The 15832-nt window shown below is 36.5% G+C and overlaps 3 protein-coding genes and 1 non-coding gene across 5 annotated transcripts; 1 reads left to right on the top strand and 3 right to left on the bottom strand.

Annotated features, from left to right (window-relative positions):
* Nucleotides 1-1802: 1802 nt before the first annotated feature.
* On the bottom strand, nt 1803-3477 carry LOC137730148 (pentatricopeptide repeat-containing protein At2g45350, chloroplastic-like). Its single transcript, XM_068469216.1, has one exon. It carries the CDS (start codon nt 3429-3431, stop codon nt 1899-1901), a length of 1533 nt encoding a protein of 510 aa, XP_068325317.1. The 5' UTR covers nt 3432-3477; the 3' UTR covers nt 1803-1898.
* Nucleotides 3478-3536: 59 nt separating this feature from the next.
* On the bottom strand, nt 3537-8146 carry LOC137730132 (eukaryotic translation initiation factor-like). Of its 2 annotated transcripts, none has more exons than XM_068469206.1 (9): nt 7861-8146; nt 7039-7110; nt 6783-6884; nt 6439-6586; nt 6057-6150; nt 5806-5893; nt 5361-5711; nt 5011-5250; nt 3537-4889 (listed from the first exon to the last, which is right to left on the bottom strand). In XM_068469206.1, the coding sequence occupies exons 1-9, from the start codon at nt 8005-8007 to the stop codon at nt 3855-3857; spliced, it is 2277 nt and encodes a 758-aa protein (XP_068325307.1). In that variant the 5' UTR covers nt 8008-8146; the 3' UTR covers nt 3537-3854. The 2 variants fall into 2 exon arrangements, with proteins under 2 accessions (XP_068325307.1, XP_068325299.1); XM_068469198.1 differs by having other exon boundaries at nt 6057-6154; nt 6428-6586.
* LOC137720432 (small nucleolar RNA snoR103) lies at nt 7357-7463 on the bottom strand. The gene has a single exon (XR_011066515.1). It is a non-coding gene; the product is annotated as a small nucleolar RNA snoR103 (small nucleolar RNA).
* Nucleotides 8147-10759: 2613 nt separating the features above from the next.
* LOC137730167 (phospholipid hydroperoxide glutathione peroxidase 1, chloroplastic-like) lies at nt 10760-13548 on the top strand. The gene is made up of 6 exons (XM_068469235.1): nt 10760-11169; nt 11419-11495; nt 11624-11685; nt 12053-12171; nt 12270-12437; nt 13118-13548. The coding sequence occupies exons 1-6, from the start codon at nt 10906-10908 to the stop codon at nt 13145-13147; spliced, it is 720 nt and encodes a 239-aa protein (XP_068325336.1). The 5' UTR covers nt 10760-10905; the 3' UTR covers nt 13148-13548.
* The last annotated feature ends 2284 nt before the right edge of the window (nt 13549-15832 follow it).

Here is a 15832-nt window from a genome sequence, read left to right on the forward strand (position 1 = left end):
AGCAAAAACTTGTTAAAATATTAATCACCGACTTAAAAAATATGACAAAAACAACCAAAGAAACGAGAAAGGGACTCGTACTTTGGTCCATTTGTAGGCATTTTTAAATCAGGTGGCCGGCAGCACATAGATAACAAACCACCCACTAATACACGAAACAAAAGCCATTAATCCAAAAATAGACTCATAATTTTGTTTTCCCAAAAAGGAATATAGTTTTCTGCATTTAGAGACATTCGTAAATCGCGTGGCACCGTAGAGAAATTTGTAGTGCATATAATTGATAATATGTTAGAAAACTTTATGTTTTCTTTTATTAAAAAACTGCCGTTTGTGGTATTTGAACTCATGATACATGATTCAATATTTAACATTAAATAATAATAATTCCATTTGTCATTATATTGTATCTCTAAAACCAAACTATCATATCAATTTTTTGGACAAGTTTTTGTTTGAGAGACAAGAAAATGAGAGACTTTTAAGCGCGTCAGGAATAATGTCTGGTATGCCAAATACGAAATTTACTTGAGAAAGAATTTCAATCTTTTGTATTAAGACATTTGATGTACCAAACTGTGTTTTTGACACACCGAAAAATATCTCTAAGTAAAGGGAGAGAATGGAACTAGTAAAATCCTAGTCCTCCTAGGGACATGCTAAACAAAGTTTATCGAAGTGTAATTCGGACGCAATTTTAAAGTGGTTCTACAGTTTCCATCTTTTTATAACAGTCATTCTTTAAGCTCTGTGTGGTTTGTAGACGATAAGATCTACTTTGGACATGATATGATAGAACATTAAATCCCAATTGCCTAGCAACCCAACATATACACTGAAAAAAAGACACGTACACTTATGTTTTAAAATGTCACTTTAATATTTTGTATTCATAATACAACGTCACGGATATTTCAGATTACAGGTAAACAAATTTCGTACATTTCACATTTTTCGTATTTCCCTTCTTTGACCCCTTCGCATCCACGAAGGGACAAATAACGAATGGTCCACAGAAAATTAAAAAAATCCCTAATACAGAGAATCTGAATCTGATTAAACAAAATCCTCATAGTTATCAGCAGGAATAATTAAATGAAAAATATCTTTTAGTTGATTGGTGCAACAAATTGACTTGTCTCCTAACAAAAATGGTGGCCACCAAAGGCAAATCTAACATCACCTACTATTGGTGTGTTAGTGCAAACCCACTACGGGCCAGGTTGTACATGATCTCTTTGTTCCACCAACATTGTTTGCCGCTGGAACAATCTATATTGGATCTTGTGGTCCTCCAATTTTGGGGCCAGCTACACTGCAGGTACTTTATGGGTACCCCAAATTGTAAATGGGTTAAAAGGGTCTCCAATGGTAGCCGAGTTAGAGTTACTCGAATTGGTTAATGATTGACAACAATTTGTCTTATAATCGGGTGTATTTTTGTTATATTTATCTTTCTGATAATGTGACTTGAAGTCTAGAAATTGTGTTATATGATGAGAATAAAAGTTTGTCTTATAACCGATTGTATCACCCTCTTTTATCTATCTCTCTCATCACGTGACTTGAAATTTCTCATCAACTGATATAAAGTATTGACGTTTATAATCGTGACTTGTGAATTAGGTTGGGTCTTTTTGGTACGGTTTAGGGGAGGATGATGTATTTGCATTGATGTTAGTCCAAATGCCAAAAGTCATGACACACAATTATTCTATAATATATCGAAATTCTTAGTTTTTATTTTATTTTTATAAGACGATACTTTTTATACTTCAATATACATGAAGGGTACTAAATTTGGATGCATCGGGCCCAGGTCGGATACATTGTCCTAGCTAATTCACCTGATCCATGTTTACTATTGAGCTTTTGATTGCAGCTAGGGTTTGTGTATCTCACTCAACACCAACCTCCCCAGCCAAAAACGTGTGAAACCTTCCATTAACTTGTATTTCACTACAGCCAGCAGTCTTAACAATGCCTGAATCATTCATCATTTTTCTCCATCTTTCTGCTTCTTCCCACTGACCACAAGATGCATACAAGTTAGAAAACATCATGTATTCCCCATCGCTCAAGCACCAATCCCTCTTCACAACAAGCTCCATTGCTTTCTCCCCAGCTTCAAGGTCCTGGTGAATCACACAAGCACTAAGCAGAGCTCCTAAGACCGACTCCCCGGGCTCAAACGGCATCCTCTCGATGAGTTGAAAAGCCGAGTCAAAGTGCTCGGCTCTGCTTAAGAGATCAACGACGCATCCATAATGCTCCGCCTTTGGAGTGATTCCAAAATCCCTTTTCATGCAGTCAAACATTTCACATCCCTCTTTCACCAACCCTGCATGGCTACAAGCACTCAGAACACCAATGAAGGTTATGTCATCTGGCTTTATGCAATTCACTCTCATTTGGTTGAACAGCTTCAGAGCAGCGTACCCGAAACCATGAAGCGCAAGGCCGGAAATTAGGGCATTCCAGCAGTAGATATCCTTAGTTTTCGACTTGTAGAACACTGCTAAGGAGTTGTGTATACTTCCACATTTGGCGTACATATCTATCAGCGCAGTTACTACATGGGGGCTCGAGGCCTGCTCAAGATTTTCAGCGTAGATGTGTATATTTATGCCTGTTTCGAGTGATCCCAAGTGAGAGCAGGCAGATAAAGCACCGGTCAGAGTCAGATAATCAGGTTTGACGTCTCCAGCCTTCATTATGTAGAACAAATCAATAGCTTTGGTGTAGAGTTGGTTGTTTAAGTAACCCATTACCATTGTGTTCCAAGTAATGACATTTCTCTCTGGCGTTGCCTCGAACAGTGTACACGCTTCAGCTGTCTCTCCAGCGTTCATACACGCCAATATCATCGAGTTCCATGAGACAACGTCTTTCTCAGGAATTCGATCAAAAATACTTCTGGCAGAGGCTACGCTTCGTGCGCCTGCAAACCCAGAGATCATGATGTTGAAGGATGAAAGGTCCCGTGAAGGCATTGTATCGAAAATTTCCATTGCATTATCCATCTGGCCACAAGAAGCGTACACATCTAACATGGAGTTCCATGCTACCGCATCTCTTACAGGCATTTTATCAAACACCTTACGAGCATTAACAAGGAGTCCGAGAGAAGAGTACATTTTCAGTAGAGCGGTTTGGACAAAAAGATGGACACAGAAACCGGTTTTAACTGTCTGGCCGTGGAGCGTTAACCCGATACGCAAACACGAAGCATTGCCTGCTGCTTTGAGCAGAAGGGGAAATGTGTAGTTATCAGCAGAGAAGCCAAGTTTCTGCATATCAATGTATGAATGTACTGCAAGCTCCACATTCCCCTTCAGCGCTTGATTCCTTACGATTTGATTCCACCTTCGCAGGTCGGAACCGCCAGAAGACGGCGAGGGGGAAGTGAAGTTGCAGGTCACAAGTGCCATATCAGTATCCAGAATCCAAAACGAGGAAGACGAAGGCTATCCAAGATGTCAAGCCATAAGGTGGAAATTTATAGAAGCTAGAAGATAAACTGACAACAATATCCATGGAGAAAATTTAAGGCCACATACTGGCCAGGTACAAAATCAAGAGTAAATGGTACACAGGCTGCAAAACTAATTTAACAAAAGGATGGTGCAAGATCCTATTCCGATTCGATTGTTCCCGGAAAAAATTAACCCGAGCTCAAGAGGAATATAGGACATCATGTTCCTCAGCTTAACGAACAAAACTTGAACTAAAACCCCCAAAAAGAAATATACAACTGAATAAAAATATGTGGGAGGAAGAAGCAAACTACTGCTCTACGCCACCGGAAGCCAAATGCCAAACAATTTTCCTGTGTTGACTAAAACTAGCATGAATCAAGACAGCAACCTCTCACAAGCCTGGACCTCAGTTTCCTGGGTGACCAAATATTCCTGCCCGGAAGGGCTGGATGCAACGCTCTTCTTAGCAGAACCAAAGATGGCTGTCCGGAACATGTCATCTTCCACCTTCTTCAGAATTTGCGTCACAACCTTGAAGTCCAACACCTTCGCCAGAGCCAACTTCCCAAGAATCTCACCAAAATTAGTTGGCGCTTTTGGCAAATCAATGCCAATGTCATCCAACATTGACCCGTAAAGAAGGCACCCGGTTCCTATATCAACAGATGTCAACACATTTTTATTGACCAAGAACTCGAGGAGCTTTATAACAGGTTCTACACATGGTGGGATCTTTTCCAGAGCAAGGTTAATAGCTTCCTTAACAACCTCCGGATGGTAAGTTGGGGCTTTCAGCTCCTCCACACATTGAAGTGCTTCATCAAGAATCCGAACACTGAAATACTCCTCCAGCAGAGATACAGTTTTCCTTTGTAGAACAGCCAGATTTGATATAGCTGCAGGAGCCAAGGGCTTAGAAGAATTTGATACAGTTGCAGGAGCCAGAGGTTTCTCCGTTGGAATTGGTGTTGCAGCCGGAACTACAGGTTTGGGATTTTGAGTAAGAGCTTCTACTCGGGAAGGAGGGCCACCAGCTCCCAATAAGGCACTTGTTTTCCCAGCTATCATGCCACCACTGCCTTGAGGTAAAAATTTTGAATTAAGAGAAGGTGTTTTGCTAATCAACGGTGGCTGGGCACGACTGGCAGATTGGGACCCCAAACCATCACGCTTGGTCATTGAACGGGATCGATAGACCTCCCAATCGTCATTTTCAAGACCAGGCATTCCTGGCATTTTCCTGCTCCCGGGCATTCCAGGCATAGGCCTGATAAGAGGAAACCCTCCGGGGCTCAAATCCCCCTGGGAAGCAGCATTGCGAGCATTTCTCATCATTGCTGTTGCACCTGCACGCAACCCTAGATTCTTTTCTGCATCTGAATGGATTTCACTAATGGTCTTTGCTTTCACCTTCCAAAACAGAGGGAAAAACAGAAGTTAGATTCACAAATCCCACTATGATGTACCACAATGCATTCTATGGTTACCTCCTCACAACAAAAGACAAAATGACAACGGTATGTATAATTACCTCTTCACGCCTAGGGACCCAGCTGTTAGACCGCAAATCAAGAACATCACGGACCATGAACCTCAACCGTGGTGCAAGTTGGGTGTTTGTAGTCAACTCATTCAACCTATTAAAATAGCTATCATTGATTTGCCGAGCCTTTTGGCTCTCATCCAGCTGCTTACCTATGGTGTTGAAAAATTGGCATATTGCCTCAACATTCTCCTCAGCAGGGCATGTTTTGCCATCACCCAGAAGCTCCTGTGTTAGACAAAAGTGCAGAGTTAGTACAGCACTCAAATTCCTATACAAAAAAAAAAAAAAAAAAAAAAAAAAAACACCAAACAACGTGAATGAAAACTAGAAAGAACCTGAACAATATGGTGGACAATCTTCTCAGGCACCATTTTTTGCTTTAATAGTTCTCCAATAAGGCGTATGTTTCCTAAAGTTCGCAACTTAAGCATTCGTTCTTTATCTCTGCATTCCATTTCTTGCTCAGGAGCAGTCATCTGCCTAATTTCTGCCCTCAAGTTGTCAGCACCTTCAAAAGCCTCTTGGCAATTATTCAACAGAACACGTTTAAATGTGATTTCTTTCCCACCAGCCTCCTCAGGTGGGAAAGGAGGAAGTTTTGTATTGAGATCTGAGCATAAAAGCGCATACATAGGACAAAACGTTGGTTCCAGCACAGCCTTATCAAATATGAGAAAGATAACATCCTGCAATTCAAATTGAACCCTCAAACTCATCAGCAGGAAAGTAATAACTCAGTATGGAGTGAGAAGTATCCAAAGACACTTCGTTATTACAAACCTTTAAAATATCTGGAGTGGTAATTCCAGAATCAATCAGTTGGCCCTTGAGAATGTCAAACTTCTCCGGGGTCAATTTGTTCAGTATACTGCACAAAAATTAGAACTTTTTTCATAAGATTATCAGATAACAAGCAGTTGCACAAAAAATAAAAATAAAAATCTAGCTTATATTAAATTGCATCCTTTTAAAATGTAGAACAGATCATAAAAGAAAATCTTCAAGCTGATAGGAATCAGAGAATTAATTACCCTTTCACTGTCTTCAAGACACGATCCTTCTCAGAGAGTGTTCCTCTTCGAGCTGACCATGGAACTTCTGCCTTAATGAGGGCAGGAGCAGGGCCTACCTGGTGTTTTCAGAAAGTTAGAAAAAATAAAAAATAACACTACTGGAACGAAAATTATTCCAAGATCTAAATAAGCCAGTACAAAATACATGCCAATATTTTGGTGCCTACTATTACTAGCAACCTAAACTTATTTGCTAGTATTCATTGCATTGGACAAGAAATCAGGAAGAGTAAACAAATCTGATCTGCAGTATAGCATGCAAAAACATAAAATCTTAAGAGACAGGAGACCATGTATATCCATTACACAATTGGATAATAACTTATTACCACTTGGTTACCAGAAATTTGCGTCCTTCCAAACTGGGAATTTATTTGGTCCTGCTGGTTATTGAATTCCTTTTTATCCTCTTCGGAAGCAGGTGCAGATCGACCACGCCAATCGCGGTTATCTGGCTCGGAATATCGACCTTGGGTTTGAGGTTGCAGCTAAAGAAAATTGAAGGAAAAGTTTTGAGAAAAAGGATAAGTGTATCAGACTTCGAATTATAGGACAAAAAGTTTAATTGAATGAACCCAATAACATGGACTCAACAGTTGTAACCGTGAAAACTCATATTAATTAGTTTACTGTCCAGAACAATAGCATAGTTGCATGGTAGAATAGAGAAGTAATTATACTCACATTGGTAGTATCTGCATGACCCCAAGCAGGATCCTCTGTAGCAAACTCAGCATCTATTTCTCGTTTAACCTTCAAAATTTCTTCACAGATAGTAGTGGCCGCCTATACCAAAGGTAAGATCGTCATACAAGAAAAACACTATCATCCCCACCTTCCAGGATAGATACTATGAAACATTCTACTTATCTTCATAGTGCTCCATAACGTAGTTAAAGAACAATAGTAGCTATAAAGAAAAGTGATCACACAACAGTACCTCCCTAAGCTGCAATAGCTGATCCCTACTATATCGAACTCGCTCACGACCTTCAAACCGCAAGTCACCAGTCTGTAACAAGAAGACAGGTAAAAGAGTTGAAACATATGAAGGGTAATCCTCAGTAAATGAGCTATACACCTCAAAACAGAAATAAGAAAGCACACACAAAGAAGATATGTTATCAATGAAGAGTGAGGATTCGATCATAAAAGAACATATGCAACCTAAAGTGAAAGACACGTCAAATTATTCCACACGTATGAGTAAGAAATCACAATCAACAGACAGCAGCCAAAATTATATTTAAGAAGCTTAACATGTAATGTCGGTCCTTTATGGGTATTGCAGACTCATTGCAAGCCCGCCTAAAAACCCGACATAAAACTCTTCGTCCATATTTACAGCTGGTACACATTCTTGAGAGCCCTGCCAAGAATTAGGACGTTTAAATCTTAAAATATCAAATTTACCCGATTTCGACAACAAACTCCTTTTCCAATTATCTCAAAGTTGAATTTTTGGTTTAGGATTACAAAAGAGCATACTCTTCGAGGATTTAACAGAATAATGTGACTGAAAGATCCAACTTTTACAATGAGTTCAATTTCAATTTCTCCAACGAATAATGGAATTCAAAACAAAAACGCATACAATTCAAAGCTCAACATCGAAAATCCATCAGAAACGAGAAAAACAAAAGTCTTCGGATTTATTAAACCTCCAGAGTACCAGATCCACATACACATTCATGTACACATACAAATATCTATACAAAAGTATATTTTTCTATGTGAGAGAGGAGCTAGAGTAAGGAGGGACCTTGAAGGCGGGAGCGAGGCCGGTATGGGAGGGAAGAGCCTGAGCATCAGAAGAGTTGGAATCGAAGCGAGCCGTGTGGAATCTGGGGGCACGGAGGCCGCCGGCGCCGCCAGGTCTCAAGCTTATCAACGTCGGATCCGCCATCATAACTCGCCGCCGTCGATCTTTCTTTTCCGACTAGATAAGTGGAAGAGAGTGCAGCCGCACTAAGAGAGGGGGGCGTTTGGAACAGTGGATAGGGTTAGGATTTTGTGTTTGAAGATAGAGACGGGGAGGCAGTCTCTCTCTCTCTATATATATATATATATCTATAGGCGTAGGGAGTTTAGGCGTCTGGCAGCAGCGCGCTCCAAAAGGGAAGAGAGACGGAAACGTAAACCCTATTTATTCTACAAAATATTTAAAGAGAGAAACCCTTCCCGGTTGTCGTTTTAACGCTTTAATTTTTCGGAAACGCTAAATTAAATTAGAGTAATAGTTTTTTAATTAAAAATTCATTACCATTAATCTTTCAACTTATCAAAATGTATAACTATGATCATTTTCGTTAATTTCGTCATAATTTTATCAAAATAAGTTATGTTGGAAAGACAATTGCTACAATTGGGATCCCTCAAATCAACAAAACGTGTAGCTATGATCATTTTTCGTCAACTTCGTCAAAACTTTGTCAAAATGAGTTATGTTAGAATGATTATTGCTATGATTGTGTTAAAATTGAGGATCCAGTTGAGTTAAAGTTGAGAGACCAATGGTAATAGATTTTTAATTGATGGACCATAACTACACGTTTGAATAGTTGAGGGGTAAATAATAATAGATTTTTAGTTGAGGGACCATAGATGCATGTTTGAAGAGTTAAGGGACCAATGATAATTGATTTTTAGTTGAAAGACCATTACTCTAATTGAGTTAAAGTTAAGAGACCATTACTACAATTTACTCTTACGAAATTAAGATAAAATATTCCAACAAAAATTAACTAAAGGAGATATAATTCAATTCCAATCCCACCAAAACAATTTTTTTTTCTTTTTTCAGGAAAATCGTCACGTGATACATCGTGACAGACAACAAAGTCTTAAATGATTGATTGGGAAGTTGTCGTGTACGCGTGATATCAACGTGACTTTTTTGTTGGTAGAAAATTGAGTCGTATGTTGTCAGTATTATCAGTTAACGGAATGTTTGATGTTATGTGACCAGTTACTACATGTTGCAAAGTCTTGAAGATTCATCATAAAAATTCTTTATTCGGTAGTAAATTAGTAATTCCACTAAAGAGTAAACGTTTATATGGTGTCGTGCAAAATTGAAGTTCAATTTTATTTTTAAATTTTTGGTTGCAATGATATTTTCTTGGTTTGAAGTCCTTCTATGGTAGAAACAAAAGGTTTCCAAAACTTTAAACCTTTTGTTTCCTTCAAAATACTAACTTAAATTAATTAAATATTTTTCCAAATTGGATTATTTATTTTGATAGTTAATTTATATTTAGCATTGACTCTTCATCTTGTACTAGTTGAGTCAGAAAAAGAAACGAAACATGCCTATACTGTGGTATTGGATTCGCCAATCAAAAGGTTTCCTAAATTGATTTGAATTTTGTGATCGTAGTGTTTTGTTATTTTTCTATATTATTTTTAATCGATATTATATAATGATTATATAGTACTTCTATTCTCAATGTATTTTAAGTTTAAATATCTCACATTGTTGATATAACAATCAAATAGGTTTAATCACATTACAATCTCCAAAATATTTTACCTTCAAACTTGACATTCACATAAAAATTTCATTTACAATTGTATATTTCCTTAAGCTATCATCATGTGATTAATAAATGACAAAATAAAAAATTCTGTTAAAGAATGTCAGATTTAAGCAACTGTAAAATTGAGCTTATAAATGAAATTCCTTAAAAAAATGATCATAAGTATCAACTTATTTAGCCTATAAATTATAAAATATTCTTTTTTTATCAACAGCATATAATATTCTAAATTTTCAACCTTAATATCGTTATGGTTTAAATTTGAATAAAAGTAATTGAATATAAGTATGATTACATGAAATTGTATATCTTTATTTGATTAAGAGGTAAAAAATAAAATTAAGTATTGGACCCTCAATTATGAGCAAATTGCATTCGCGAGGAGGATCAACTATTAAAATAACCATCCGAAAAGAAACACAACCACTTACCCAAAAATAAATAAATAAAGGGCAAATTTGATATAAATTTAATTTTTTGAGCCAATAGTAAGAATAGTCCAATTTAGTAAAATAAGTCCAATCCTTAAATTTATTTATTTTATTATCAATAATTATCTCTTCAATGATAAGATTTATTATAAAAATAAAATTTCTTTCTAATTATCATCTTGATTATTTCTTTTTATTTTTTTTGTTATTTCTTGTCCTTCCTCCTAATTCAAATCCCATTGATAGATTTTATTTTTAATTTTTATAATCAACCTATATCACAGGTTAATTGCATTTATCTATCTATATGACATATTATTTTTTATAATCAACCTGTCACAGATTAATGTGTCTTGTTTGTAGGTGTTTTTTCTACCTTTTAGTTAGGTTTCATATCTCATGTATAAGTCTAATATACATTCATATATTCGTTACTTGAGTTAGGGTATAATGTTTTGCAGATAGATTTATGTTAGTGTATTAGTTTTTTTGTTATAAGATATTAATTAATTTTTTTAGAGTCGAAAAATGCATAATATTAGAAGATTTTATTTGATTTTTAATATTATTAAAAAAATATAAAATAAATAAAAACATATAATTAAATAACTGAATTCGTTCTTAAAAATATTCTTTGTTTTTTGACTTAGATCTAAAAATCCCATAAATAAAACCACGTGTAACAACACCTTCCACAGGAGGAAAACGCTCTGTGGACTTGGGAGTCCAGAGTTTCACAGAATCACATTCGCTCGACGAGCGAATTATCGTGAAGAGCTCTGCAACTCCCGAAATTTCATATTTCCACCGAGTTCCAAAGTCCCCACCAGCAAAACAATGGCTTCCATGTCCTTCTTTGGAACTTTTTCAACACAGGGGTTTTCTCAAACAAAAGCAAAAGCAAGCTCGAATTCTTCAGCTTCATGCCCTCCCATGGCGTGCTGGATCAAAGTCTCACTTGGGTCTTCGCAATCAGCACTTTTCCGAAACGGGTTGTCTTTGGAATCGGAAAATTTTAATGGGGTTTTGTTCAAATCTCGGTCTTTGAGTGTTTATGCAAGAGCAGCTACAGAGAAAAGTCTTTATGATTTCACTGTCAAGGTATGTATGTGTGTGTGTGTATAAATATGTAAAATATATATTTTCCTAGAAAGAATGCATATTTTTTTCATTTTCCCTAATTATTTGATGAAATTATGTTTTTTTTTCCTCTTTGTTTCTAGGATTTTTGTCGATTTTATACTTGTAATGTTGTAATGTTGTAATGTTCAGAATAATCAAATTTGAAGTTAGAACATTTGAAGTAGGTGGTCGGGTTTTAAACTAATGTCTGAAATTTGTTTAATGTAGGATATTGATGCTAAGGATGTTCCTCTTAGCAAGTTCAAGGGGAAGGTTCTTTTGATTGTCAATGTTGCTTCAAGATGGTATTGCTTTCTTTATTGAGTTGGAACTATTTTTTATATGTGAATCAAATTTTACGGAAGGTCTCTGTGGAAGACTGGAAGTTTGAGATGCTAGTGAATTGACCAAAACTTGTTTATTTGAATTTCAGTGGCTTGACTTCTTCAAATTACTCAGAACTGTCACACTTGTATGAGAAATACAAAACACAAGGTATGCTGCAACTTCGCAAAATTCCCGTTTTTCCGTTTCAATAACAATTTCGTATCCACAAAATGCTGCATTAGATTAATTTATATGGTTCTGAAGTGTTTTGGATTAGTTCTTCCAGCTACAAAACTTAAAGATGAGTGATCTTTCTTGTTACACAAGTCACTTTCTTTTTGGTTGGTCAGGATCGCGGGTGCATGGGGAGGATTAGTTTTTGAATGCGTTTTATTGATTCATCTTTGACCATGAAACTTTTGACAAAAAAAAAAAAAAAACGTTTGACATGAAATGGTATACCAGAAGTGTTTCTGTTGATAGTTTTTTTAAGGTGGTAATGGATGCTGCGTATCTAAACTCAATCTCATTGTAGGATTTGAGATTCTAGCTTTCCCTTGCAATCAGTTCGGGGGCCAAGAACCCGGATCAAATGGGGAAATCAAGCAGTTTGCTTGTACGAGGTTTAAAGCCGAATTCCCAATTTTTGATAAGGTGCAAAGTTCAACTGCATGTCTTCCATCCATTACTTTCTTATTGTAATATTTTTTTGTATGGAGATGGGTGTTTCAAGTACTAAAGGTACATTACAGGTTGATGTCAACGGTCCCAGCACAGCTCCGGTTTACCAGTTTCTGAAATCAAGTGCAGGAGGTTTTCTAGGTGACATTATCAAGTGGAATTTTGAGAAGTTTTTGGTGGACAAGAATGGTAAAGTTGTTGAGAGATACCCACCAACGACATCGCCTTTTCAAATTGAGGTATGCATTTTCCTTTTTTCATTTGGTTGTATAATTAGTAAGTTTATTATTCCTTAAGTAAATGTTAGGGAACTTGATGGTTTGGTGGAACCTAGCTTTCTACAATTATGTTTCTAGATGTTGACATCATTTTTGAACCGCCTGTTTCCTCGTTCAAGCGTAGTTGGTGATTTGTGGTCAAGCAAGTCCAGAATTTACGCTATTACATTGATAAGGTGAAATAGTTTTAAAGTCCCCTATCCTCGCAACCACTCCATATTTTTTTCAATCAAATATTGATCAAGGCCAATACATTTGTTTAACCACGGATGCTGATTGGAATGTTCCTGTAAATCTTCTGAGACAATCTCCTGTGGTTGCTTTGTTGAGTCTGTTTGTAGTGCTATCCTTGCTGCTATTGCAGCTTTCTTTGGTTTGAATAAATTTCATTGATACCAAAAAAATTGATAGTTCAGTAGCATCATTATCAAAGCAATAACAGAAGCTTGAAGATATGAAACTTAATATGGTTGCCGAAATAACGTGTACTTTTCCTGCTTAGTGTGTTTCTGAAGTGAAACAGCATGGCAACTAGAGCATCATAATATGAACAGAAAAATATAAGTTTTTCCCTTTTAAGTAACAGATCTCTCACCCCTGTTTTTCCGGTCTGATTTTTTTTGTATAATTTTTTGTTTCAGAAGGATATCCAGAAACTGGTCGCAGCTTGAGTAAAAGAGCTGCAGAACATGCACGGCGGCACCCAGTAAGGAGAAGATGGAGTATATATGGAAATCCCTGTATATTGCTTCCTAGATAATATCTGTCTTGTCAGTAGTTTTCTCTTCGAATACTTCTTGGCTCCTTTCATGGAATGTGACATTCCTCCTTCATGCAACACATATGCGGAAATAACTCTTTAGAAACACAAAAGGAAACATTTTTGCATATGTGTCGAACTATGATTAGCATATTAGTAGGAATGGCGACTTCCAAGCGAACAAGCCAAGCTTTTTTCTTTCGTTTTCTTCTGTATTTGGACTAACTCCATGTTGCTTTCTGTTGTTCTTTTTTCATATATTGTGATTATAATCATCATATTTGCATTTATACAAATGTGTATGTTCGAATTTGCTAAAATGGTCTGAAACTTTCAAGTGCGATAAATTGCTAATTTTTAATCTGTCCAACGACTGTCAGTGAATTAGCTTAATTACGAGAAATTACTCTGATCAGCTCTATGTTCACAAGTCACGATCCTCGTTCTCCCATTGACTTGCCTTGGCCCCAAAGTCTTCCTTGCGTTACGGCAAAAAGTCTTTTTGGTCAAATTAGTTTACGAGATTGTCATAATTTTTTACTTTGATTTTTGAGATTTAAAATTAATAGAAGAATTATCACTGTCAATTATTTTGGTCCTTATGAAAAATCTTTGTTAAATTGAAGAAACCACCACTCAAAAAGAGAGTTGACGTGACAAAATTTTTTTATCATTTTGATTCTTGTGAAAAATCGTTATTAAATTGAAGAAACTACCACTCAAATAAAGGATTGACGTGATAAAAATATTCTTAATTTAACGGAGATTTTCAACCACTTTGGATAAACATTCCAGTCTTTTTCTTCTTTTCCAAAAAAGCATTCCAGTCTTTCGGTTTTTCCTTTATTCCCTACTTTCCACGACTACATACAACAACCCAAGAAAAAAGTATACAAATCCAACGGTCTGGGTTCTCCATCGAAAGACCTCCACAACCAAGATCATAATTGTCTACTTTACCCTCAACTCTGCATGTCCCTTACCTAGTGGCCCTGCTCAAAGTCTTCGTCTTCAACTCTCTCACTCCCTCTCTTCCTCCGGCTGTCTCGTCTTCTCTACGCAACCCTAATTTTGCTGCAAACTTTTGGGTCGTCATTGTCAGCTCTCACATGGTAATCTACTTTCTTTTTCTCCCATGAATTTATTTGCTTTTGTCTGTAGTTATTTATTTTCTCCTTTTTCCCTCTGCAATTCGTACTATTTATTAATTTATGCAAAATTATGGTTTTGTTCTGTAAAATTGGATCTTGGAATTATGGAAGCTGAGAATCTAGATTTTTTTTTCTTCTGTTTAAGCTTACTTGGAAGGGATTTTTCTGCTGGGCTTGACATTATTATAGAGTACCAGAGCATATTAGGCTTAGAAATTTAATTTTTTTTTTCTGTTTTAATTTATATTTGTTGGGTTTTCTTTCCTTTTCTCTGTTTTATGGGGAACCAAACAGACGGCTAGGGTTCTGGTTTGTGGGTTTTTCAAAAGGTTACGTGAATGTGAGTTTTGCTGTTGAACTTTGTTGTCAAGATTTACAGTATAATACAGCTATTGTGTCTATAATGCTCTGTTTCCATGATAATTTCGATGTTTTGAGATTGAAGTACTTTTCGTGCTTTCATAATATGAACCTGTCGTGTTGGAATGCTGACTAAATTGTACTTTTTTGGTCATGTAGGCGAACAAGCACACGATCATTCTAATGCAAACTTCTCACAACAAAGCAAGTAGAACCTTTATGGACTATGATTCGATAAGTCAAGCAATGGATGGTATGTTTTATTTATTTATAAAAATTGTTGTTGTTACACTGTCATTGTTATCGTTCAGCATTCTTTCGGCTCCAAAGTGTATTTGGTCTTTGGTACTATGGACCGCTTCATATGTTGTAAAAGGAATTCTTGTGTATAAGAAAAAAAAATTGCCCGTGAACTGCTTATTCTTGAAAGAAACTGAAAGGCATAGCTGATTCCAGAGGGAGAAAATAGTTTACTTTCACCTATTAGGTGAATAAGTACCTTTTTCTTAGAAAATGAAGGATGTGATAAGTAATCGATATTGAGTATTTGGCTCCCTTGCTCGTCAATGTGAGAGTTGTTGACCTGCATGGAGTACTTGAATGAAATATTAGTATGCCTAATTAGATATAAATGCCAACTTTATCCAGAATCCTAGTGATGATCCACTGATTTGGAGCTTGTAAAACTCACTTGGGGGTACCTGAACGGATAGTGAAATGCATAACCTTCTGCAGGAAAATTTCCCTGTAGTGGCATCTCTCCAGTTTGATGGAGTGTACAGATGTCGGGGATACTTATTTTAGTTAGGCTTGGAGTTTATAAGCTGTGAGAACGCTACTATATGACATGTGTTATGATTAATGTACCTTGTGTTTGGTGAAACATGATAGTTTGGGTGACATATTAAACTTCCACTTCATTGAGAGAAGACATGTTTCTTCGCTCTGCCCCTCTTCTTTTTTCTGTACATATATGTTTCTTGAGAGTTTTTTAACCCTCTTGGTTCACAGTTGGATACTTCAGGGTGAAAAAAGGGTTGGAGTGCTCCCAAGAAATAATGTGGTTATAACCGCCATTGGTTTTT

The sequence above is a fragment of the Pyrus communis genome, chromosome 1, assembly GCF_963583255.1.
Source record: "Pyrus communis chromosome 1, drPyrComm1.1, whole genome shotgun sequence".
Taxonomy (NCBI): domain Eukaryota; kingdom Viridiplantae; phylum Streptophyta; class Magnoliopsida; order Rosales; family Rosaceae; genus Pyrus; species Pyrus communis.